The following is a 27867-nucleotide window of genomic DNA, read 5'->3' as shown; positions in this document are numbered from 1 at the left end:
GCACCTTTCTCAAGTCGCACGGGCCCCGTGAGTAGTCTCGGTCCCCACCCAAGACGGGTGACTGCATGAGTGAGTGTCAGCAGCACTCAGTACAGTTACTGACGGCCCCGCGCTGTGAACCGTTGCCGTTGGCCGTCGTTTTCGTCGCCGTTGTCGTCGTCGTCGTTATCATCGTTTCCTTCTTCGTCGTCATCGTCGTCGTCGTCGTCTTCTTCTTTGTTATCTTCTTCGTCGCGTTTGTCATCGTCTACTACTCTTCGGACTCAAGTCAATTTGCTTTACTATGCGTAGCTCTTGATACACATATGCAGTCCGTAAGTGGAGTGCTTGATAATCTTTCTTTCTCCCTCTCTCTCTCTCTCTCTCTCTCTCTCTGTCTTTTTCTTTCTCTCTCTCTCTCTTTCTCTCTCTCTCTCTCTCCATGTCTTTCTCTTTCTCTTTCTCTTTCTCTCTTCTCTCCGCTGCGTGCAGGTGCACACAGCTGTTATCCATCCAAAGTAATTGAGACATCTCTGTTTTTGTCGAAATTATGGATCCTCTTTATAAGAATTCTGAATAAAAGTGTTTACTCAGTTAAAACTACTTTGAAACGATCAAAATTTTGATCTTCATTGAAAAATATATTTTAAATATATGCAGTATAGTTGAATATGTTTCTGATGAATAACTATCAATGAAGTAAACATTATTCTGTAATGAATTTGTTTGCAATGGATCCCTTCAATTCACAACTTATTTCATGCAATGTGATATATACGTCAGAGTATTGTCTCGTGTTCAATAACATTATTATGTTACAACTACTATAACAAAATTATAATAGTTCCATAGTTTGCGTAAAATTAAATTTAAAAATTTTCAAAATTCGCGATAACTATTTTCGCATTCATAATACGTAATTGATATTGTTTAAAGCTCGACGCGTTGATGCGTCATCACTGAAATATGTATTTTGGATATTGTTAGCAGGTAAGTGATTCATAGAGAAAGGAAAGGTCAATCAGAGAAGGCCGTTTTGGTTGGTGTTCCTTCTCGAAAGAGTGGCATAAACTAAGGAGAAAGGGAAGTAGAGTTCTATGCTAGTAGATAGAGGAATTAATACAGTGTATTGTTTAGTAATATTATGCAGAAAGTCGATTAGATAGATTTTAGAAGCATTTCAAATATAATTCTCAATATCAAGAAAAGTAAGTAACAGTTGGACAGTAGATACTATTGTATCTTGGAATTCCATTGCGTTTGATTTAACATTGATGTAGAGAGGGAGAAAGAGAGAGAAATAGGGACAAAGAGAGAAAGAGAGAAAGGGAGAAAGAAAGAGAGAGAGAGAGAGAGAGAGAGAGAGAGAAAAGAAATGAGAAAAAGAAAAGTAAATAAAACTTAATAGTTAAGAAAAAGTAAAGACAAATATCAATCTACAAGAGCAAAGTGCTTTCGAATGTAGGTACGTATGGACGAGGTTAACACGATGACCATTCTACCACCACTACCGGCAAAGACTCAGAGTCGGGATGGCAACCAAGTCGCTCGGCAGACTGTGTCAATCCGGACAGCTTCCCCTCCATCCTCTCCGGCTCTGAGCACAGGTGCCGGAGCAACGGTATTCGTCGGTTCTCGTACCGTGGATTCTACGGCAAGTACCAAGAGACGAGTCCCGGAAATACAAACCTCCAACGGCTACGATAGGCAAAGCAGCGTCCAGCATCAGGAGCAACAGCATCAATATCAACATCAAAATCAGTATCAGCAACAACAACAAGCGTCACACGTGGTTAAAATAAAGATCAATACGAATGGGGATAAAAACGGAAAGGTGATATCAGCGGTAAGATTGACCTTGGACGGAAACGAGAAGAATAACGGAGTAACGTGCGAACGTTCGTCCGTAGCGGAGCGCGACGGTGCTGTGTTGGTGAGTGCGACGAATCTTGTGAACGAGAATCTTCGCGAGAGTGGTGTTGTTGGTGAGGGTTGTGTGAGAATCAGTGTAGGGGGTGACGCCTCGAAAGATAAGAAAACTTGCGCGTACGAGCAAGACACCGCGAACAATAACGACCAAACCAATAAGAATAAAAATAGCAACTACAGCAGCAGCAACAATAATAACAACAATAACAACAACAACCATAACAATCGTAAGAAAAACGACAAAGTTATGGTACAACGGGCGACGTCGGAGACACCAAATTCTTCTCCCTTAACTAATCGATCTAGCGGTTGCATTTATTACAATTCTTTTCAAAATCCGCTGAACACAATGGTGATGTCCAGTGGACAGTGTTCACCAAGTGATACCTTGGATAGCGGAACTTGCAGCGATTTGGATGGTACACCTCCTCCTTTACCCAAGAAGAAAAACATCAACAAGGGTGTCGGAGGTGGTACTAGAGTCATACTATCTGTAGGAAAGCATGATCATACCGGTAGTTTGACCAGTAGCGGTGCGGAGCTCGATAGCGACGATAACGAGAGTAATATCAGTTGCGATTCTTTAAACGGTGCCGAGCTTGACGGTAGTATCACTTCTCAAAACGTTAATGGGACTAAATCTCTGAACGAGAATGGTCAAGAGATTATCGACTATCAACAGCGTATAAGTACAAGGAGTAACGACCTTGGTAGAGTAATCAAGGACCCTGAAGAACAAGTGGAAGAAGTCGAGGAACTCAATGATGATCATAGGGCTAACTCTGACGATTTATCAAGAGAGGAATCAGCTTCACCTAGCGTCTCTCCGTCACCTTCTAGAACGTCCTCTTTGTCGAAGGCTTCTTCGACACCCAGAATCAGGAGTCCAGAGCCTTTCGCTGATCGAAACAGCAGTGGAACTACCTCTCCTGTCGTTCGAGAATGCACCTATGAGGAGAGAAAACAGGAGCAGGAAAGAATAGAACAAGAGAACGCAGCTGCTGAGTTTTATGCAAACTACAATCGATCCAGCGGCAACAAGTACGTCTACGACGATGACAGATTCTACAAGTTTCACTTGAACGAGCTAAGACATGATAACGAGGATTCAAATAAAGAACCTAAGGAACCTGGAACCCTTGGGGAAAAAGAAACGGATGAGTGCTTCGCTGGTTACAAGATTCTCGAAAGGGAAGCCATACGCAGTGCCAAGGGAACCGTACGTGGTGTTAAGAACAGAGTACGCGCTGGTATAGCTACATTCCTTCAAAAACCATCTTCCAAGGTTAGTATTTAATTAATAATTAGAACACAATTTAATCATAATATTTTCTTTTTCTTTATCTCTTTTTTTCTTTTCTTTTTCTTTGACGATGTAACGTTACTTTCGGTGAAACTCACTTTTAATTTATCAAAAGTTAATTTTGTTAGAAACAGTGAGGTATAATTTAATAAAATCTATCATACTTTCTATCGTGTAATAGCCAAGCTATGCTATTCTAATTAATTCTAGTTGAGAAATTACTTATTTAGTACTTATTGTTAGTTACACACATGCACGCACGAAAAGTAACAAACTGGAAATTAAAATCTCACTTTACTTTGGAACTTAACTTAGACTTCGGATGACATTCATGATGTTCCGATCGTTTTACGACGTAGTTCGAAGAAACTCTGTTTTAAGGGGACAGAAATAAATGCTTAGAATGTACGAAGGTCTTTTGTACAAGTGGAATGTTGAACAGGCGTGAAATGCGGTATATTGACCCAGAGAACCAAACACGGAGTTAGTTAATATTCATGGAATTCGATGTTCTATTTCGGAATGTAGTAGATTAAGATATAGAAATTCGAAGAAGTATGTATTTATACGAATCCAGAATTGTGAAAATTCTAAAAAACTTTACTTGATATATATTTTTTTATTCTTGACTCTCAACAATTCTCTCATTAACTCGAAGAATAAACACGCGGCTAATTACGTAATTATTTTGCTCCGTGCACTGATTTAAGAGATAAGGTCATGCCACAGGATTTCCGATGTAATAAATCGTATTTTCTAGCTACATTTAATCACTACCGTTGAACGTGAGAAAAGTAAACGACAACCTTTCGAATGAAAACGATTTTAATGGTATTTATGATTTAAGATTTACAAGTAAATTTTATTATTATTATATAGTACTTTTTTATAGGAGATCGATTTATTGATTACGTGAAAATCAGATCAATTGTGAGGCGTCGTTTCTCTTCGGTATAAAAATCACAGATACAATGAACGTCCGATGATACCGTACGATCAAATTGATTTCGCCAAGCAAATTATTGGCTAGTTACACTGAGCAACGTGATAGCATTGCGATAGCTTGCTAGCGCCTATCGATGAATTCTATATTACTATCTATCCAGAAGATACTACGTTTATTTAATTCGTACAATCAATAAAATGATAGGGTTGCAATGGACAAAAAATTCTTTGGATGATAACGTTAGAATAATGAAAGTAACGATGATTTTTCATCGGCGTATATATTTTATTTAACTAAAACGAAGAGATCGATCAGTTCAAAATAAAATAAAAGAAAAAGAAAGTATAAGAAAGAAAAAAATTCGTAATTTCACGGGTACGAAATTGTCTGAAACGATAGTTATACAGTTAGATTGTATAATTTGATTTTCATTCTGTTCATCAATTGTTCAGGATGAAAATCTATGATGGAGCATCCACTTCTCTCTTTCATTTTCTCTATCTTTAATACGATTCCAGCAGCAAAGGTTTCCTGTGTGTTGCTATGCGAACATGTCGGCGACGTGCGTAAACGACGATCGTACATTCTGTCGATGCGGAACGGATCGACATAACGGTAGATCCGATAAAGCGATATTACAGCAAAGGCACGAAGAAGGAACACACAGTTTGTTTCTGACTTCGAGCATTCGTATTTCTTTTCTTCTTTTCCTCGTCATCATTTTTTTTGTTTCTTTTTTCCATCTTCCCTTTACTTTCTTTTCATTTAATCGACGAGGAAATAGAAACGATGATCGGTACTTTCTAACGTGTTAGAGATCGAAGATCTTAATTAGAATGATTAAATAGAACGATTCGATCGTTGAACTCTTCGTTATAAGTGGTAATAATTTTTTCTATATTTTTATTAACGACTTCTCTGATTTCTAATTATGATAATTATGCAATATTGTTTTTCGATAATCATACTATCATAACGTTTGACTATTTTTTCAATACTAATTTCAAAGTATATGTACAAAGATAATGAAAATGTTCGATATTAGCAATTGAATTTTTCATATATATTTATCATTTGAATTTTATTTTACATTATTAGTATATATGTTCAACTTATATTTATTTCAAGTTGTATCGGTAGCTTCGTTCGCTCGTATACATTGCTTCACGTCCTTTCACGAATTTTTCATAGTGATTGTACTGAAGATTATAGAGGTACGAACGTTCTCGCGGCCCGCATCATAAAATTACAGAGCGTGGATTGTTGGTTTGCTTGCTCGCTCGTTCGCCTAGCTAGCCTAGCTAGCCTAGCTAGCCTAGCTGGATAGGAAATTAGCTTGCAACGTTCGGTTAAAATCGGTAGAGAAAATTCATTTTAATGTTTCAACGTGTACAATGAATTGGTATTGAATGATTTTACTTATTAATCATAGGATAGAATCAAGTAAATATATTAAAGGTACAGTAAGATAAATGTTAGCAATTGAAAGAGAGAGAGAGAGAGAGAGAGAGAGAGAGAGAGAGAGAGAGGAAGAGAGAGAGATTCCATTGAAATACTATAAAGAATTAGATTTGTTCACTTTCGTACAACAAATTAATTCGTCTCACCATAGGATGGACGATAAGATGACGTGTCCTTTGTCATTATAACACTCGATTCTGCTCCAATAACGAGTACACGAATGTACTACCATTAAATCGTAGATTATTCCTCTCACAGCTGTTATGCGTCTTCCTTGCGTTTTAGTTTCTTCAACTTCCGTGCAGCTGTCCAGAACGGATTATGCAATCTCCGACGCATAAGACTCACCGGAAAAAATTACAGAAAATCGCTCGAACGGTTCGCATAAACTAATATCGATAATGTTCTAAGCATTCGAAAGTCAGCTCGATAAGCATCGAATTCTTCCTCGGTTTTCCACGAACGAACTCGTTTTCAGCAGTGGTTAGTGTGCTAGATAATTATCGAGGTAAAGTGATTTATTCTTTGAACGAACGAACATAATAGCCGTAAAAAGCATTCGTTTTTCCGATTTGGTACTATCGCGCAGGGTGATAGTAATTTATGCTCGACGGTTAAGGACCGAAAAGAGAACACGTGTCTCCGGTTAATAAACTTCCCCTTCCAGACATTGAATGCCAAGTTATTAAGCACCGCTACACCCGTTACACATTCTTGCACGAGGTTTTAGCGAACGATATTATATACGGTTGCGCAATGGCGCAACAATTAATACGCTGCACTTTTATCGGTAGATATATTCTAGTCATGTAGTACTTTCTATATATATATATCTAGGCAAGTTTTACACATCTGCATTTACGTTTTGTTTTTATTCGTAAGTTGAGTATGTAAATCTTTCATTGTGGAACATACATACGTTTTAAGAACCATATGAATTCAATTGATCCAACTATTGTATTACACCAGAATTTAATTAAAAATACTTCAGAAAAAAAATCCTCTCAAAATATTTTTTCTTCGTTTAATAAATCTCTCGAAGATTACGCTAATGAATTAAGACAGTATCGTACTGGCAAAAGCTTCTACGTCGACAATTTTAACTCTCGCTTGGAAATATTTTCACGATGGACGTAAATGGCGACGATTTACAGCGAGTCCATTATAGAAACTTCGAGATTTCTTAAGCAAAAAGAGCGAGAGAGAGAGAGAGAGAGAGAGAGAGAGAGAGAGAAATAGAGAGAGCTTTCGTCGAATTAATTCTAATCTATCGAGGACAATTTTAATGAGAGTCTTGCCTTGAAGGATTACTCGATAATCATTATCGATAAAATTATATATTTCTATCGATAATTTATTCTATATAATATACGTTGCAATATTTAGTTAGTGAGTATTGTTTCTCAAAGCAAAGTAATGCTTTTGAAAGGGTCTTTCTTTGAGTTTCTTTTTTACCGAGCAACAAAGTCGCAGTCAATTTTCGAGTAAACCGTTTCGAACTAATTGTAAGTAGAGAAGAAATAAGAACGGATATTACGTTTCAGAGCTGAGATTAAATGCGAAGTCATAAACATCTATATGGTGTGCTAGCACCTTTACTTACACCATCATGCACACACACAGAAACATAATTAAACTACAAATACAGATACTCATGGCCTATGTTGTTACCTTGCAACAATTTCTACGTAGCAATATATGGCAAACATTGCAGTTAACAACAGTAAATGCGAAATAGAAACTTCGATCTAAGAATGAATCCGCTAAGGCTTCTTTTCATTCTTTCATAATCGACCCTAATCCAATATTCATGTTTATATATACTACAAATACATCTGTTATCGTGTATTTTATTGACAATTATATAGATATTACTAAATCTTACGATTAGAATGCAATAAAGAAAGGATTGACAGCTTTACGTTCTCGCATTCTTATTAGTGTAAATTCTAAGATCTATGAAGTGTGTTAACGATTCTAAAGGGGTGAATGTCCGTTTATATAGAAACACGTATATCTCTGATAAATTAAAATAAATAATATGATTTCTCTCTGAATTTCGTCGAAAGAAACTTTCTACCTAAGACTTCGCTCTATTTAATTTGTCAATAATTGTATTATAGACTTTCATTGATCATTGCGGCTCTAAAAGATTACCATCGGTATCAATTTCGATGGAAATATATCGTAGGTTCGAACGCTTTCTTGATTGCTATATGCTCGACTTAACGTTGAAAACGTGAAAACTTTAATAACAATGACTATTCGAGCGTTGATATTTTATTACTTTCAATAGAAAATACGAGATAACTATACAAATGAGAAGGACTCTGTACGTAGATATGTACGTAGGTGTTTATAATTTTTGCTTCGAATAGGAATATTTAAAATTTCATATAGGCAAAAAAGAATCACTGTTTATTCATGAATTGATCGAATAAGAATTTATGCATAGATTGTATGAAGGTTGTACGACCGTATAAATGTGTAGGCAAATTGTGGAAAGCGATGTACATACATATATATATATATAAAATTATTTTCTCTCGATTGTTTATTTATTACTTACACGATGTATAGTAATTCAACATGGATTAAACGACGAAGATGCGAATACGAATTGTATGGAAATATCCATAATTTTTTTTTTTATCAATCATCAATGAATACATATTAACGAGAGAATATTTCATAGAAATCATTAAATGCAACTTCGATGCATTCTTTGATAATGCATGATCTCTCCTTTCTTAAAAAAGAAATGCGATCAGACCTACTTCTCTCTCTCTCTCTCTCTCTCTCTCTCTCTCTCTTTATTTCTTTCTTTCTGTCTTTCTCTATTTTTTTCTCAGCTCTCTTTATTTTCACCATTTCCAGAAATTCTTGGAATAGAAGGCGACAGAAAGAAATCGTACTCGTCGCAGTGGAGAGTAGCGACAGCAGGTGGTAATGCCTCGCGTCATGAGTTTCCCGATTGAAGAAAACGCGGTAGGCATGTTCATGAGACAAATCGGGTGGGAAAAGAGAAAGCGGGTCAAAGAGGCCGCAGCCGCCGCCACGACGACGAATGACGGTGGTGGCAAACGGCCAACTTCGGCCTCCTCATCTTCGATTCGTTTGGTGCGCTTCTTCTCCCTCTCTTCTTTTGCTTTCAGCCATGAACTCCTCTCTTTCTTTCTCTCTCTCTCTCTCTCTCTCTCTCTCTCTCTCTCTTTTCTTTCTCTCTTTCTCTTTCCAATTGTGGCTTGATTATTCACAAAGAGTGATATCGTAGTCTCGTTTTTCTTGAATTTCTTGACAAAGCTAAATTATATCTTTAACATTTTTTCTGAATTTTTTCTTCAAATCGGAACCGTCACTTAAATCACTTCTTAGTAAGAGTTAATATTCAATTTTTCACTTAAATATTATCAATGATTTAGACATTTCAAGAAATGTTGCTTAACAGGATTCGTCTTTATCCGTTAGTTCCATAATTAATAATTTATTGAATTGTAAAAGGTTCATTGAAACCATAGAATCTCATTGAAGTGAAATATATATAGAATTTCTTAGATAACTCTCTTTGTTTTGATATAATTATTATAAAATCTATCATAACAGAATCCTATTATATTTGTATATATTACAATTCTATTTATGTTGTTTACACGAATTAAGTAAAAGTTAGTCTTACTTAGGAAAATTCATTTGGCAGTTAATTATTCATGATCATGGTTGAAAGTTAAAACGATTAGCGCCGGCAAATAGCTGAGTATTCTTCTTTAAATATAAGAGAAGCGTCGTTAACCTGTTGAATACCAGAGGAGAGAAAAGTAGAGAGTAAGACCAACAGCATTGGTCCGTGCTGCTTTCATTCCTACTCGGAAGCTGCTATAGTGGAAAAAATATTAAGCCGAGCATCGAATCGTAACCATAACCGTATTCCATAACCATAACCGTCAAAAATGACGATTTAAGCCGTTTTGGAATCCCCGATCGGGATAATAATTTTTGATTCAGAGAGTCGTTCTGAATGAAAACGTAATTGTGATCCAAATAATCTCTTATCGAGTTCATTCCATCTTTGAGAAATTTTTTATTTCTTCAAAAAACTCATCGTGATAAATATATTTGATCGATCGTAAATCAAACATACGATCGCTCGATATGAATTGCTTATTGATTTATCTATTGTACTTTTGCTTTTTTGTTTCTTTTTTTCTTGTTTTTTTTTTTTTTTTTTTTTTCTTTATTTTGACAAATCCACGATAACGTTAAATAATGCCTAACAATGTTCGCGAAACTGTCCTACAAATTTGAAGAATCAAGGACCGGTTTAAACCGGTCCATCCTCTTACCTATAACGGAAACCGTAATATTCCAAAAGTCATAACGGGAATCAAAGGTAGTACTCGCGATGAATCGGGTCGAAACGGTCTTACTCAAAATGTAGGTAAAGATTATAAGTTCTCTCTTGAAGCTTTCTCATGGACGTTAATTTATCGGCTACGTTAAAGTCATTTTCTAGATTTGCGAGTTATCCAGGAAGCCAAACTTTAAAGGAGGAATCGATTGGTATGGTAGCATTCGTTTTCATCCACGTACTTCAAATTTTTAATATTTCACACTTTTTTTCTTGTATCGATTAATTTCTGGAAAAAAAATTTGTTAATATTGTTCGCGATACGTGTATAATATTTTATATATATATATAAAATTCTATATATATAAAATTATATATATGTATATATATATAAAATAATTTCTGACGGATTGTCTCGTAGTAAAAAAGAAAGAAAGTTCTTTGTTAATTCTTTTCAATGTCAATGACGAATAGAAAAAAAAATAAAAACAAAAAAGAACAAAATTGATAGAATCATAGTGACCGCAATTCTCACGATATTATTCATTTGTTTGTTAATATGATAATATGATAAAACAGCATGAATAAATGTGATCATTATTTCAACGTCATAAAATGAACAAAGGAAAAGACTGATTAAAAAATCATTTAATTGCGATGTATTAAATGCTTCACGCATCGTTCATAGGTTTAATCGTCCATACACGCTAGCAGTAACGCATTTCTCATTTACTTCCTAGTAATCTGACTTTCGAGCGAATGAAGTATGCAAGTAATTGGAAAAGATTCTTACGCGTCGGCAGTGCGTGACTTTACGTTTAGATATACGAGTTAGTACCTGAACGTAGTTCGGTAAATAAAATTTTTTTTTACCGAAAGCTTTTTTACCGAAAGAAATAGTATAAACGAAGAAAAAGTGAAAGGTTCATGCGATCCAAAAAACTTTGGTCGTTTCTCCTTGTTTATCGTTAAGTGATATCTTTGCAAAGAGTGTATTTCATTTATTTATCTCTCAATATTAATATAAAGAGAGAAACATAAAAGAGTTACATTGGAAGATAACCGATTACGTATTTCTAATTATTAAGTTTTAAATAATGAACTAAGAAAATCGATTACAAATTAATTGGAATAATAAAAGTAGCAAGACAATGCATTTATATTATTATACTATTTCATAATAAATAGTAGAAAAAGCAATAAGACAAATAAAGAACTGGGAAGAAGGGTAAGATAATAATAGTTACCATTGTTTCTTCAATACTCATGACTTTATTAATAACTTAATATAAATTAATTTTATATATATATATATAATGTATCATATATATGTTATATATATAATATTAAGACTAATAATACAATATGGATATATAGTAGGTAAATTATAAATATTTATCAATTGAGGATGAAGAAGCTAAGATTCTTTCGTACTTCGAGAATTTTTCAAAATTGAAGTGAGATTCATGGCATGCGTGTCTATAAAGTTTTAAGAAGGAAATTGTATTAGAGTGACATAATTTTAAGAAAATATTGATTGTCGATTATATCGATTTATCATCTTGTGTTATTTGAGTTACTTCATAGTAAAACGCACTTTCTAACGTTGGATAACCATTAAAAAAAAAAAAAAAAAAAAAAAAGAAATAAAAAGGATAAACAGAGCGAGAAGACAGTTTCATTCGATGTAAATTAACCTTAATATGGGGATGCGTTTGCATTTTGCAAAAAATCGTGAAAATAAATTTTTGGTGAATTATCATTTCGGTCCAATAAATGGAGACGATACGACTCCTTGTGGTAAATTTACTCTCAGCTGTATCAAACAGTCTGTTTAAGTCGGAGAATCGATCGAAGAAGGTAAACATTTCTCAAGATATTTTTATTTATTAATAATCGAACAGAACGTCGATGGTCGAACACCGAGAAGTCTACGCAGAAATAGCATTTGTCCTCGACATATGAAGATAGTAACGCGTATTCGTGTCACGTAACCTAGAACCATGCGTGCAGACACTCAGAGATATCGATTTGATCGAACTATTCGAAAATCCTGGTATGTTTCGATATATTTTAGTTTTATTTGATGATTATCACGAAAATTCTTATTTATACTTTTTAACATTCCGAATTCTAATTTATGCGATTAAGAAATGTGTATAGAGAAATTAATTAAAAATATTTAAAGAGATAAAATGAAATATTAGATAACAAGAAGTAATATTTATATTATTTATCATTTTATTATGTTTATATCATTAATGAATACGCATATTGATAGTGAGATAATGAATTGTTAATTATCGTAAGTACAATGTAAATCAAATAAATCAGACAAAGAAAGATGGTCAATGAATGTTACAAATGGTGCGACTGATGAAAAAGAAAAGTAGAGAAAAACAAATCGATAATTTACTCTCAAAAGCAACCTGTTGTGATGAACTACGCATACATACATATATATATATATATATATATATATATATATATATATATATATACATTTTTTTATCCGCTTTTATTTCGTATTAGTTTAATTGAATACATTTTCCCAAATGCATTGCATTAATTAATAATCAATTATTTATAATATTTTGTTAAAATATTTTTGATAAAATTATTTTTCATCCTGTGCATTTTGTTTCATTATATTTTATTTATTTATAATACTGGGAAGTAATATAAATTCATGTATTTTACATGATTTTATCGAATCATACATTTAAATTGGCAGGGAGAACCTTTGTTTTTTTCTTTTATTTTGCAAAGAACTCGTAATATTAATTGGGCCGAGTGTAAGAGGCTCAGTAAAAGTTTGTTTCTTGATTTTTATAGAAAACCTTCAGTTTTCTTTTGAAATCATAAAATGTTTGCGAGACGATGAAGTTTCATTGAATCCGGCTTTAGGAATCAATTCGATATGATAGCACAGGTATTAATTCCTCGTTATTTTTATCAGTCGTCGAAACATTTAAAATGATCGATTTCTGATTTGAATCATATAGTAATTGAATATAAATATATATATATATATATATATATATATATATATATATATATATATTATATACAACAAATACGTAGGTTATAAAATAAAATCCGTAGGTTATAGCAGGAAAAGAAATAGCAAAAAAATATACGTGTCACCAAATTTTCTCCGAAAATATTCATTTAAAATCGAAAAATTTTAAAAAGTGATTTTATCTGATATGAAGGGAAAAGATAAAGCTCTTGATATATCTATATTATCTATATTAGATTGCTTTATATCAATTTAATCCTTACGGTCTTGATTGTATCAAAATTCAAAAGATATTTCTTTTGAGATTTCACCATTCCGTAATATTCGTTTCGATCGAAAGATCTCGCACGTTCTATCGATATACAGGTCCAATCTCCAGGGAGACTTTTGACCTCGTTGCAAGATCGTGAGACTACTTACTTTTCTTTCCTTCTTTCCACCTTTTCCCTTCTTTCCTTCTCTTTTCTTCGACTTCTTTAGCCATTTCTCGAGACAGTAGAAAGGGTCGTTCTTATCGACGATTATTTCGAGGATGACGCAAATAGAATACGTTTTTCTCCAATGTCTGAGATCTTTTTTTTTCGAAAAAAAGAAATCTCATGCGTTCCCATATAACTCGAATCTCGTAAGTTCTTCTACCGATAGCAGCCGCCCCTCACACATACAGAGAAAGAGAGAGAGAGAGAGAGAGAGAGAGAGAGAGAGAGAGAAAGGGAGATCTGACATACACGCACATACTTGGAACCGTATTATTACGCAAATGACAGAGCGTCCCGCATAGACCTATTACAACTGGAACTCCCTCTCTTCTTCTTCTTTTTCCCTCCTTACTTCTAATCTTCCTTTTTGTCTTTCTTCCTGTCTCTATTTCTATGCCTCCCTTTCTCTTTCTCACTAAACGAAATGTGCTAACAGCTACCGTACCTACGTTCGTTCTCCCGCTAATCATCGAGTACTGTTGAGACTCTTTCTATTCTCTATTTTTTTCTTTTTCTTTTTGTTTAGAACGTATTGATTTAGGTCTCTAGCAAAGAACTCGCTCGCGCGTATTTTATCGCATGAGTTTTCAACTCGACCGTAAAATTACATAGAAGATTGTAGTCAGAACCATTGTGCATTGGAAATAATTTTTCAAATATTAGTAATAATTCTTTTGATCCTTTTTTTAAGGAATACCTTTGAGAATACCTTAAGGAATATCAATGAGTCTTTAGTATAATTAACATTTGGTAACATTGCAAACCAAATATATCTTTGTTTTAATTAAGTATTAATTTAATTTTATTAGAATTGTTATTCAAGTATCAATTCAATTTTATTAGAAAAAAAAATGCTTGACGCAAAAAATTAATTAAAAGATAGATATTTGAAGGCTGATCACAAAAGATACCACGTGTGACCGTGGGAGATCTTGTTTAGTTCTCTACTCGTTAGTCGGCATATCTGGTACTTTGGTTTTTTTTTTCTTTTTTTTTCTTTTTTTTCTTTTTTTTTCTAGAGAAGCACATGCACCAAGGTAACAATAAAATCCGGTCAGTGGGCGACCCGATCTCTCGTAACATTATCCCAGTTACGGAGAAATCGTTCTCCTCGCGATTTGTCTATGCTGCACAGCTGGAGTCATTCTCGTGTAATTAATCGTCGCGATCCTTTGATTCGAACGAGCTAGAAAATCGTATGCGATTATGTCTAAAAGATCATAGATCGTTTTCTTTTTTTTATACGATATAATACATTATCTCTAATGTAACATTCGAGATAAGCGTGGATACATCATTGTAAATGATTCTTGTTTAAAAGTGCCGTAATTCATGTTACGGAGTGTAAACTTGGAGAAATCTAAAATCGATTGGCGTGTCTACGATTAAAATTAATGATGCAAAATATGGAACAACATTGAAGGTCGTCTCAATTAATTTGAGACTTTTGCTCTTTTACCATCGGATTAATTTTAATTGTGAAACTTAATAACTCGAGAAAATTATTCCTTTTTATTTGACTCTTAGCTTTAAATGTCACTTCATTAAAACGAAAGGATATAAAGTGAAACGTTCGAGGTGAATAGTAATGACCGAATGAAGAATGAGAAAAACGTTTGATATTTTAATTTTTGTATTTTTATGAATTTGTTCAATTTATAGTTTTATACGCGATACGATTTATTCGATTTTAATATCTATACATTCCTGGCACAATTGTGAACGACTTTTATACGTTTTTATTAACGAAATCGCATCATATAGTCGAAAACTCGAACGACCAGATAATATATTATTAATTACATATAAAAAATTAATAATACATTATAAAAAGTCTTGCGAGTAAGAATTTTTGACACGCACGACAATATATCGATATATCATTTATTATTCGAATTTATTTTAAGAATGATAGATTATTACGATGATTATGAACACATGAAATAATACATGTAGATAATAAGTGATCTTGATAAAGAAGGACTTTATTTACAAATACATTATATGGCTCTTTGCGTAGCCAGGAATACACGATGACTAAGTATTAAACGATTTCTAAGCAGTATTCTTGCTTCGTAACCAGCTGGTGCACGTAACTGCAAATTGTAAGTCCCGCTATACTCTGCAGAAATGAGACTTTTTATCGGATAATGTATACTTGCTTTTCGATCTGTTCAAAGACGAAAATTTCAGATTTGATATTAAAATATTTTTATTTTCTTTTTTTACGGCTTCAAACATCGATCTTTAGCTCGTCACGCTCTAATAAATCTTTATTCGATTATTTCTTACTTTTCACAACATTAGACTTGAAATGTAAATTCGTCGAAATCCATATTTATAAGCAATAGAAAAAGAGGCCACATAGCTATGCAAAACATTAAATGGTCACGGCAAGTGTTATGTGTCGCTACTTATTACAATTTTTCTTTTCTTTTTCCAGTGAAAGTAATTTTATATAAAATCATATTCTTCTTTTTATACTTTTAAAAATATTTTCTATTATTTCTCATGGATAATATTACGAACGAAATAGAAAGTATTTATGCAGGAAATGAATAACCTGGTTGTTAACTCCTCGCAAAGAGCTAAACGTAAGAAAAATACATTTTTCATTACGTCAAGAAAGTTATTTACATTTAATACTATCATTAATCATTCTCTTCAACTTATCATGTAGTTGTATCATTTGAACAATTTACAACAATTAATAATCTTTATTATTTTTCATTCAAAATTATTGAATGTATACACACACACACACATATATATATATATATATACGTTCTCAACACCAATGATTTAAAACGAACTGAAAATAAACAACTTTGATACCAAAATGAAATTCTTTGTTATATATCACGTGACAAGATTTCAATATGTTATCGCGTTATCAAACAGAAAAACTAACAGGAAAAGTAATTAAGCTTCGTCATATATAATGGACGAATGATATATACCTATTGGTTGGATATATACCTATGTATGATTAAAACGAAGCAAATAGCAAGCCTATGAAATGTTGAGGACAGTTCGAAATGTGTGTGCAGTTCAATAGAATCGACGAACTGTAAAGACGTATTCGACCGTTCATGATTACTGCAAAAATGGTGGTACGAGTTTAACGAAGCTTCGATTAAAGGAAAATACAGAAATATTAATTTTTTGGAGAGTAACAATAAATGGCGTGTTTTACTTTTATTTATCGAAAATTTTCAAAACTCTTATATAATTTTAATTAAAAACAATGAAAAATTAAATCACAATCGATCGATCGATTTGACATGTATTAATACTTTATCTTATTATACGCTTGTTTTAATTCAAAGTCTTATTTTTATTATACATACGTTTTGAAGGAAAAGTAAAAGGAACTAAGATATATAGTAGATATTTGAAGAAGAGGGACCAAACTATCTCTTTTCTTAAATATCTTTGATAAGATCAAAAATCCTAAAGGTTACCTACCCGTGTATTTATTTATTCCTCTTGTATTTCGCTTTGGTGATCATGAAAATAATAAGATCTAACAAAGCTCTCTCTCTCTCTCTCTCTATATATATATATATATATATATATATATATATATATATATATATACTGACAGTTTGTATATAGTAAGTATAACTGTAATATAATGGTCTTGGTAAGAACACACTAAAAGATTCAGTTCGTCCATGTGATTTTATCGCGACAACCGTTAGTCGTTCGCTTATGAAAGTTATAACATAAAAAATGCATCGTTCGAAGAGCGCAAACATTCAAGAAACCTTCCTTGCATTTCACGGAGTCATGGAGTCGTATACAGAATTGCGAAAATTAACGAAGCTACTCGTATTACGCGATATTCTTGCGATTATTCAGAGCGGAGAGAAAGAGAAACGAAAATTCATTGTCGTAAAATATAGTACGTGATATAGTTGTCCGGTTAAATGAAATCATAATTTTCGAAAGTAAAGACAATAAACTAAAGCGAAATCGATGCGATTGAAAGTAATAGTACAATGTTTATTTTAAAAAGGAGATCTTTTAATACCTAATTACAAATTTCTCGTGAAAAATACTTATTTATAATTATTCTTTATTAAGCAAAAAAGATGAGACGTTCTTTGAAAAGGTCTGACAAGTGTATAATTGAATACGATTGATCAATTGTTGCTGATTGAATTTCGTACATTGATAATAAGTTTAACATTTTCTTGTTAAATTGAGAGTTTAATTGATTATGATAAATTCGAAAAGAAATAATATAACAAAAAGAATATTATCTTTTTGATTGATAGTCCAAATAGTTTTGATGAATCTGTTCTATTATTCTTTTTTGTTAACCAATTAAGAATTTATATCAGTTTTATTTTTTTATTATTTATTTTTTTTTCTTTTTTTTTACGTTAACAAAAAATATTGATTCCTTTTCGCCGCTCTATTTTATTCCTTTTTATCGCTTGGCTCCTAAGGAATTATCATCACGATGGCTCTTTTTATCTGTTTCTTTTATCTGAATGTACAATTTATAACAATGGATTGAGCGATATTGTTTGAACGTCCTTTTATTCATTGTCCTCGATATCTATCCAATTTCCGATATTTCATAATAACCAAACCTTCAGTAGAAGATTTAGGTCTTACATACATACTGAATTATAGATATAACTAAATTTCATATATATGTAGATTAGAGAAAGAAATCGATATTTTATTTTATATTGCGAAATACCGTAACTATTTTTATCAAATCGTGAATTAATAACGAAGAAAAAAAAAAGAAGAAAGAAATTAATGTAAGAAGAAAAAAGAATGTTATCTAAGATTTCTGGATTACTTTTTTAAAATAAGAACTATTTTTTGTTCATTACTATCATCCTTTCTTGTTCTAGACGTTAAATTTACTATCATATTTTGTCTAAGTTCATTAGGATTGAAAGAAAACAAAGAAAACTGTTACTGAAAAATTTTACATCCATCAAATTATCGCGAATGTATATTTCTAAAATTACAAGTTGGGCTTGAGTTTTAACGACGCTGTAAGGTTAAATAAAGTCAATGCAGTTCATCGCTTTCAATGGATTCATCAGAAGACGCTATTAATTGAACGATAAAGCATGTCAGGGACGTAATCACGCTCTACGATGTTGGCATTTGATTTTATTTTTTCTTTTTTTCTTTTGTTTCCTTTTATCATTAATACGTCGATCTGTTTTCATTTTCAGGCTTACAAGGCAAAGGAAGAGGGTAAAGTTGTGGTTTACACCACCTCATCCGGTATCGTCAGACTAACGTTCTACAATTGCATGAAGGTAAAGCAGATTTTGAACACGCACATGGTGAAATACGAAGAAAAAGATCTCTTTCGTAGTGCTGAACTTCAAACAGAGTTGAGAGATCGAATAGGTTGCACAGCGATTCAGGTGCCACAACTTTTCGTCGGTGGACAATACATTGGAGTGAGTTTTTAAGTTTTTATAATAATTATTTATATATCAAATAATTTTTAATTATTCATTTGAAATTATCTAATCGTATTATTCTCAATAGTAGATACAAACTAAAAACTTGCTTATCCTTGTTAAGTTTACTTTTGATAAAATGTACTACTTACGTGAGTTTCTTAAAACGTATTTTATACAATCCGAAGATCGATAAAGATGTAATTTGATGAGTTTACCTAACACACTTATATACTAACCATACTTCAATATTAGCCTTCACTATCAGCGATTCCTTCGATGATATCTTTCAAGCTTAATTTATTCGTTTCACGTTTCATTACTTTTTCGATGGCCTTCGTATCGAGAAAAGGAAAAAAAAACGGATGTTAAAACAGTAGATAAAAAAGAATGTGGAGGTCATATGATTAAAGATATTATTTTATCAAATAGAAAGTTTCGAACAAAAAATACATTATGTGAAGTGGAATCAAACGCTGATAAAATTATCGATTTTCCCACGTTTCTTGCATTCATTGATAAAATATAACTTATTAAGGATAATATAGGAGAAATTAATTTCAATGGACATTAGAGATTATCAAAACATTATTTGATTATGTTTTCTCATTGCTTATTTCCATTCTTTCGAAACGTATTTCATTCCCTCGATAAAAATCACTATCATCGTGCGTCAGTTCTTTACGTGTTTACTATGACATCAACAATTACACTTATCTTATTTTAATCTGATCTTCAGATATTCTTCGTCGGTCATCGACTATTTTGATGGTAACGCTCATTGTTATAATACGAGCCATTGAATTTTAATTATTTTAAACAATTTTTGAATTTTAATATTTTATTTTTTTTTCAATAGAACTTATCTCTTCGCCTGTGCTTGGAGATATGTACTTTAAAAAAAGAAATACGAATGAAACCATTACGTAATTTTGTTAATATTTATAAAAAAAAAATAGAATTGCTTTATTAAAAGTTCAATGAAAGTTTTAGATTTGATTGTATAGAAACGAGTTAAACGAGTAAAAGAATCGATTGATTTTCACGAAGCAAGCATAAACGTTCAATATGATCATAATTCCACAATAAAATAATAAGAAATCTGCTTGATATCGATCTATAATTTGTTCTTGGCATACAGTAGGGATAAGTACTTGGATAATGACGCTATCGAGTGTTTATCAATGATCGTTCGTCGGGCTGCATTCGACATTCTTTACGCATTTTGCTTGTCAAGATCTCCTATATTATTAATTATCTCGATCAGACGATTTCGAGAAATTGTACGATTTAATTAATTTTTATAAGACAGATGGAACTTGTCCTATACAAGAAAAATGACAAATATTGATTTAAGAATAAAAATTACATTCACTTTTGTTTTCTTTCTTTATCATCAAATATCCAGAATTTTCACGACGAACGAATCGATCTATTCAATAAAAAAATAAATATCTTCGCTTGTTTCAGGAATACAATAAGTTAATCCATCACTTTTATAATAACTAAATTTCAAAAGAACTGCGTGAGATTTTTAATACGAAAAAAAAAGAACATTTTTTTTTTATATTTTCTTAAAAAAGAAAAAAGTGTAGATAATTAAAAAATCAATTGATTCTTAATAAATATTTTCATCAATGTAATTATCTTTCTTTCGTGGGATATTTTCTAATGCTACTTAAGATATCACGAGTTTCGAATGAATTTTCAAAGAATCAACTCAAGACTCGCGTGAACGGCAAGGCCGATTCCGCGTTACGCAATCGTGAATATTCGACATCGTGAAAGTTGAGAAAGAGAGAGAGAGAGACAGAGAGAGAGAGAGAGAGAGAAAGAGAGAGAGACCGACGTGAAATGTCAAAGATAAGCGACTACATCGTGCTATACTCACCATCGTGATCGAAGCCATTTCAAAGAAGTATCGAGGCCGAAATCTAACAAGAGAGAACCTTTTTATATAGGCTACTTCAATATTTTTCAGACTTCAATTTTTTATTGAAGAGACGAATATATTAAAATCGTGACAAAGAAATTATTCACATGATTGAAAATGAATTGAAATAAAATTTGTAATTTTTTCTAAGGAAATTAAATTTACATTTTTTAGAAACATTGATCGACGGTAAGCTAAATTTTTTTTCATCGAAAGATCGGTTTACGATCAATTTTCTATGCAATCTCGTATAATTTTTTGCAAATTTTATTGTTTAGTCAATATATTATGCGATGATCGTTCAAAAGTAAAAGTTAAAGTAGTCATAAGATAACATATGATAAATGTTTAGGAAACATCGCTAACACTTTCGACTTACAAATATACATCTCTATACGATGAAAGTTTTGTAGTCTCTTAGGTGACTTGGAACGTACCGTATTGCCCGTGTGCAATCCGTCATTGCTTTTGTAACTTAATCTCCAGATGTTCTGTGCGTTAAAGTGACTTTGGAATTTACTTTGTCAATATCGAATTCGTTTCAAGTCATTTGTCATCAACTTTTTTGTTTGCCATACGTCTGACGTATGGTAAAATATCATACGGTGAACGAATGCACTTTCGTTCATCATCTTCTTTAAAACATTTAAAAATTAATAAGAAAATGCAAATAATTATTTTTAATCTAATGTATAAAGTCTCGATGATTTTATATTCCTATAAAGTGACAAAGAGAGAGAAAGGAACAAAAATAGAGAGAGAGAGAGAGGGAGAGAGAGATAAATTATTGAATTATTGACAATAATATTTCATGATTTTATCCGTTGAAGTTATCATTATCAAAGTAAACATATTATAATTTATTAAACGAGACATACCGAGAGAGATCCTATCCCATGATTTTTTTTCTATTAATAAATCATTCATAATCCGACGGAAATCATGGCATAAATTTTGATTAAGTCCTGACAGCCAGTTTTTTTTTTGCGCATTAATTTTTTAGAAAGCCACGTCACGCTAAACGAGTATATAAGAATTCGCGGGTAGATTCTTCCAACGCCGGAAACGTGTCTCTCTTAACACGCTCGAGGGTTATTATCTAACTTTTTCAAGCTTTTCTGTGTTCTTCGAAAGGAACGTTCCGTGCACTTAAAGCTAATTGTAATCCATGCTCGCTAAAACTAGAGTACCGTTTCGAGAACTTTTCAAGTGTGAAAACCAAAGAAAAGCTTTTTTCGACTTTGGCGATAATTTTATTCTTGTAAAAATTACTTATAGGGATCAGATCGAAAGAAGCTTGTTATTCATCGAACTTTTTATTTAAATGTTTTTACTCTTGAAAGAAATTAAAACTAAATTAATCTGATTAAAATATTCTGATGAAAGATAAAGGAAAAATGTATTTAAATCTTCAAATCCTCTTTCTTCTTTTTTTTTATCTATCCTTAATCATTCACAAATAAATTATAAAATTGTTACTACATATGAAAATATAAAAATCTCTCCCATCGTAGATTTTTATTTAAGCTTTAATGATTATTCAAGCATGATCATGCGAAAATGTGTATACATCAGTTTGCTTCTATACATACGACGACATTGTAGATTTGATTATAACATTACAGATTGTCATAACTATATCGTTCCAATTAGCCAAAATGTTCTAATCAAGATCTTCCTAATTGACTGGTCAATAACATTTGTTCTCCAACTCAATGGAGATCACAATTTTAATCTTGTTAATGTTGTTAGACACAGCTAACTCATAAAATAAAAATGATTCGTGTGTTAATGAAACAGACACGTAAAAAGAAAATTGTAAATTTTTCCTCTATACTTCAAATCGTAAAAAAAGCTGTAATTTTACTATTCTGTTTTCTACGTAATTTATTTTCAAAGCTTTCAGAATTTTTATTTGAAATGCCGTTGATAAAACGGAGGATAATCTAGAATGGAGTGAAAAATATGGAAAAAGACAGTCTAAATAAGATTAAAAAGGAAAACAGAGAATTTCTAATAAATGAAGTGCGTCTACGGTTCGGTGTCGATAATCTCATGAAACTCTGATGGTACTGGGGAAAGCAAGATTAAAGCAAAAGGGGAAAGGAATAGATAAATAAGGCTTGAAAAATTTAAGTGTATGGCACGCTCGAGGTTGGGTTGACAACAAGAAAATTAGAAAGGTTATGCATAAAGTAGAAACGTTAAAATTATTCGGGAAAGAAAGCTTGCACATACACATACATACACATATGCACGCACGACGTAGTTAACCATAGAATACAAATAAAAATTTGAAAATATTGTATAATAATCTACACTGACTCTTTTTCAATTTGAATTTATTAACATAACAAATTAATAATTATAATTCAAAGGATACATCATATAACACGCAACAAAGATTAAATTACGTATGTTTATAATTTATACAATGGAACAGGAATATCTTAATTGTGTCATAAAATAGAACGTGTATATATATATATATATACGTAGAAAATTAAAAATGTCATTCATCTAATATTCACCTTTAAATCTTTTATTTTATAATAAAAAGTTCTCACTTAATATAGAAACACAGTATTATTAGTTCATATTAGAAGTGTAAATAGAATCACGTTTTCTACGTATCTATGTACGTAAGAAGATAACTCAGTCATCAGTCAGTCAGTCTAGTTGGTTTTCGTAAGTATTCATAAACAGCTTCGTTGTCTGTTTTGGTCTAGATACGACTCGGATTGGATTCAAAGGAATAAATAAAACCAAAAAAGAAACGACTAGTACAACTGAATAGTCAGGTTCGATCTTCTCTTCGCGCATGAGAATAAGAAAGAGATAGATAAAAAAAGATAGGTAGATAAATAGGTAGATAGATAGAAAGAGAGAGAGAGAGAGAGAGAGAGAGAGAAAGAAATAGAAGGAGGACTTGTTTTGTTTCTCTTGGACGTTCGTTCGTATATTGGTACTCTCGATGCGGCCAATCGCGAGAGTTGTCGGGAGAGTAGATATACGAGTAAGTGAAATGTCAAGCTATTCGATCCAAGGCCATTGCAGAAAGGAGACGAAGAGAGAAAAAGAAAAATAGAGAGAGAGAGAGAGAGAGAGAGAGAGAGAGAGAGAAAGATAGATAGAGAAAGAGAGACGGAGAGGGAGAGAGAGAGAAAGAGAGAGAGGTTCACTCATTTGCGTCTGTGTCGACTCGTTCGGTTGTCCTGCTGTAACGTGTACACACACACATACGTATATAAATATGTACATATAAAATCCGGCCAACATTCCTATCTAACAACGTCATACAATTATTTAAACACGATGGAGAAACATAGATGATATTTTTCATCCTTCGAGGGATCTCTTTGAATAATCAAAAATGATCCATTCGAATAGAGTCAATAAATACGAACGAGTAGATTGAGTTGAAACATGTCGAAAAGAGTGGAGCGGGTCTCTTGCAATCCTTGATAAAACACTTTTCACAGTTTGGTGAAAGGTGTTTCCTTAGTTCGTAATTCGCAATAAAATCGTTTCTTTCGTTGTAATGTCCTATCAGGGAGAAATTCTTTCCTACGTTTTTGCATTGTTGTCTTTCTCTAAACGATACGATAACTCCTTTGAAAACAATTCCTTGCTATTTTCAATGAAACGGATTTAAGATTAATAAAGTTAAGCGCGCAAATTCGAAACTGAGAAGAAAAAAAAGTAAAAACGTAATGATCATTCTTTTTGTTTATCGATCGTTAAATAAAATCATTAAGAAACAATATTTTTTTTTTCGATAAGAAATAAATTCGAATAAAATAGATAAAAAAAATTCGATAAATAGAAAATAAATCGTCGACATAATATTCACATTGTTATTTTACAAATTGTTTTTATATCGTTCATTAAACGCTCCTGTTACATTTTATCTTATTAATGTTTTTAATTCTCTTTCTCGATGTTTTTCTTCTTTTTTTTCCTTTTTTTTCAGGATGCTGACACCGTCGAACGGCTCAACGAATCCGGAGAATTACGCCGGATGCTTAAACCTTACCAGGTAATTCAAGATAAGAGCTTGCTCGAAACAAATGGCAAAAAGAGATGAATAACTATCTAATTAATTCACTATACCTATTTTCTTAATTATCTGCTTCCTGAATCGTCTCTCCTTGATAATATGGATGGATCATTCTTTTTCCTTTCTTTTTTTTTTGTTTATTTTTATTCCTTTATAAGGAAAGAATATTAAAAGAAAGTTCTTAAACTTTCTTTAATTCTTTTTCGATTTGTGAGATCTTTCAATATGACGTAATCAATACATTTTTTCAATTTTAACAAAGAATACTTCCTGAGACAATATTCCAAAATAAATTAAAAACGTTATTACGTAGTGAGTTATTCTTTTGAAATGGAATACAAGAGGAGAATGAGATGGAAATTTACGAAAAAAAAAGGATAAAGAAAGAGTGAGGAGAGTGGGATGGGGGAGGGAAGAAAGAAAAAGAGAGAAGTTAACGTCGGTAAATTTGGCGAAAGTTTCACACTTTTTCTTATTCAACAAAAGATCTTCGAGAAAGTTTTATATTCGCATCGATGGAAATAGTCATCGAATACGGCATCGTAACGTTATTACAACAAAAAAAAAAAGGACAAACTTACGACTAGTGTACGATAGAAGGGATGACATTTTATGAAGGAAAAGACCATCATAACGAGAACCATTGACAGCTATTTTTATCGATGCGAAGGATATTTTTCTTTATGAAATATATCTCGTTATTTCCTCGAAGGAGATCAAAATATCTATTTCCTTTTTCCAATTTTTCTTTTTTACCTTTTTTTTTTTTTTTAAAAATCTGTTGGAATTGCAAAATGACAATATATAAAGGTCGACGTAACGAATCGTTGGCCGTCTTTGTTACGAACGAAAGAAAAAAAAGAAGAGAATCGTCGAATCATTTCTCTTTTACGACGACAGTGAAAGTGTCGTGCAAATACTTTCTAAATAATCGAACGACCACTGGCATCTACTGATCGCAGTCTTCGACCGCAAACATGTGTTGGTCAAATATATCTTGCTAAAGATGATGATAGCATAGAAGAATTATTAGATTCATTACACTTGTTCTTCTACTTGCTTTCAATTGCTATCGATTTTCATATAGAAATAATAAAACAGTTCTTTAACGATAGTTAAAGACGGTATTTAAAATTAGTTCTCGAAATTATCGATATTCACATTTAATATAAAAGAAAGCAAAATTTATAAGAAACAAGAATGTAATATATATATATATATATATATATATATATATATATCGAAGTCTTGTTACGTTTCTTATCACGATTTAACAAAATTATCGAAACTACGTGAAATAATGGTAACTCGCTTAGGATGTTTATATGCCTTTCTATAAGAAAGAACTATTCGAAGCAGGTATAACTGGATTGTAAAGAAACCTGTGCAGCAAAACATGTGCAGCTACACCCACACATTCACATATACGAATACAATCACATAGAGAAGAAATAAAGACAGAAAACGTAGCCATTCCAACGAACGCAAGGTTGTACCGGTCCTTTCACTTTTATCCGTTGGCTATCTATCCCCATCCTCCACCCTACTATTTCTTTCTCTTTCATTTTTCAGACTCGCGATCGTAGATTTCGGTGTCGTACACTCCGGGACTTTACCTTGCAGCGCGCAAAGGTCGTTTACATCTATACGCTTCCAATGGAAATCTTTTTGTTTAGCTTCTAATCTTATTGTCATCGTTAATATTAAATATAGATAAACATATTTTCAAATCATGTGTCGATTACTATCCACATGAAAAAAAGTATAGTTTTAAATTTATAAGTACTGTCAAATCGCAAATATTAATTATTACTTATATTTCATTATATTATATATATATATATTAATTATAACTTATATATATATATCTTTTAGATCTTTTTTCTTTCCATTTTTTTCTTTTCTTTATTCGCTAACTTATCTTTATTCTTATTACTTTTTTTTTCTTGAATTTAGTTAAACGAAAGAGAAAAAATACAACGAGATTTGAATATAAATACCTGTAGATATATTCTCTTCTTCGTTCATATCGATTTATTATTTCACCCGTACCCATCCTACATCTCTATTTTCTTTTTCCTTTTGCTTCATTAACCAAACGAATATTTTTTGTCCTCGATGCCAGCATCCTCACTCGCACGATTTAAATCGAAATCCTTTTTGCAATCTCGTCGATCGTAAAACCAACTTGTAATCCGCGTAAATCGTACTGTCATGCATCGAAAGCTTACTTTTTTGTTTCCTTTCCTAAAGCAATAATCATCTCCAAACCAATTTTCTTACGTTACAGAGCGACGGTGCGTGTCCTTCGTGCCTGTTTTGCGGAAATTATCGACTGTTGGTCTGTCCCGTTTGCAACGGCAGCAAGAGATCCGTTCTACGCAACGACTTCACCGTTGAATTCGTTGCCTTGAAGTGTATGAACTGTGACGAGACGGGTCTGGTTCCCTGCCAACATTGTTGAGAAAGAAGGAGGAAGAAGTAAAAGGGATTTTTCCCTTTGGCACGTCGTCGACGTTCGACGCTTTATCAAGCAACGTACTAACAAGCAACTCTCTGACTATCTTCCCTTTCTCTTTATTTAAGACTCGTGGTGCTACAACCAAGTATAATACGTTTCGACGAATAATTCAAAGATAGTGATTGGAGGAATAAGAATAAAGGAATGAGAAAGAAAGAGAGAGAGAGAGAGAGAGAGGAAAAGGGAGGGAGAGATAGAGAGAGAAAGAGTTAACGCCGACTAACCGTGTTTCGTGCAGACGCTCGCGATTTGTAACATATCGGTCAATAAATATTGTCTAAATTTTTGTAATCTGCCACACCCGATATCGATTCCTTTCTCTTAATCGTATATAGAACAGCTGGAATTCTCGATGTCACGTGAAAGGGGGTATGTATCAATTTGGCTTGTCCAATTATAAATATTTTATTTATATTCTCGAATAAATAAAAAGTCATTAATT

General features: G+C 32.3%; 2 protein-coding genes across 4 annotated transcripts in view; one reads left to right on the top strand and one right to left on the bottom strand.

Annotated features, from left to right (window-relative positions):
- LOC124427752 (adenylate kinase 7-like) overlaps positions 1–27867 on the bottom strand; it is a 71726-nt gene that overhangs the window by 24998 nt on the left and 18861 nt on the right. Inside the window, exons 3-4 of one of the 3 annotated variants that reach the window (XM_046971088.1) lie at positions 20803–20845; positions 18915–19246 (exon numbers count right to left, since the gene is read on the bottom strand). The exons of the other annotated variants lie outside the window; for them this stretch is intronic. Of the exons in view, the coding sequence (XP_046827044.1) occupies positions 20822–20845 (24 nt within the window). The 3' untranslated portion in view covers positions 18915–19246; positions 20803–20821. Of the gene's footprint in view, positions 1–18914; positions 19247–20802; positions 20846–27867 lie in introns of those variants that run through there. 3 annotated transcript variants of the gene reach the window in all.
- On the top strand, positions 23–27716 carry LOC124427725 (putative uncharacterized protein DDB_G0282133). The gene is made up of 5 exons (XM_046970991.1): positions 23–314; positions 1445–3193; positions 18675–18908; positions 24818–24883; positions 27195–27716. Exons 1-5 carry the CDS (start codon positions 66–68, stop codon positions 27366–27368), a joined length of 2472 nt encoding a protein of 823 aa, XP_046826947.1. The 5' UTR covers positions 23–65; the 3' UTR covers positions 27369–27716.

The sequence above is a fragment of the Vespa crabro genome, chromosome 1, assembly GCF_910589235.1.
Source record: "Vespa crabro chromosome 1, iyVesCrab1.2, whole genome shotgun sequence".
In the NCBI taxonomy this organism is placed as follows: domain Eukaryota; kingdom Metazoa; phylum Arthropoda; class Insecta; order Hymenoptera; family Vespidae; genus Vespa; species Vespa crabro.
Note: the sequence above shows the minus strand (reverse complement) of the source record. Positions and strands in the feature narration are given on the sequence as shown.

What these genes read in the sequence shown, in the direction of transcription:
- LOC124427725 (XM_046970991.1), top strand. Translation starts at nt 66, where the DNA reads ATGAGTGAGTGTCAGCAGCACTCAGTACAGTTACTGACGGCCCCGCGC. An exon ending in TTGATACACATATGCAGTCC is followed by an intron (nt 315 to 1,444) that starts GTAAGTGGAGTG and finishes TTTCGAATGTAG; the next exon opens with GTACGTATGGACGAGGTTAA. An exon ending in TTCAAAAACCATCTTCCAAG is followed by an intron (nt 3,194 to 18,674) that starts GTTAGTATTTAA and finishes TTTCATTTTCAG; the next exon opens with GCTTACAAGGCAAAGGAAGA.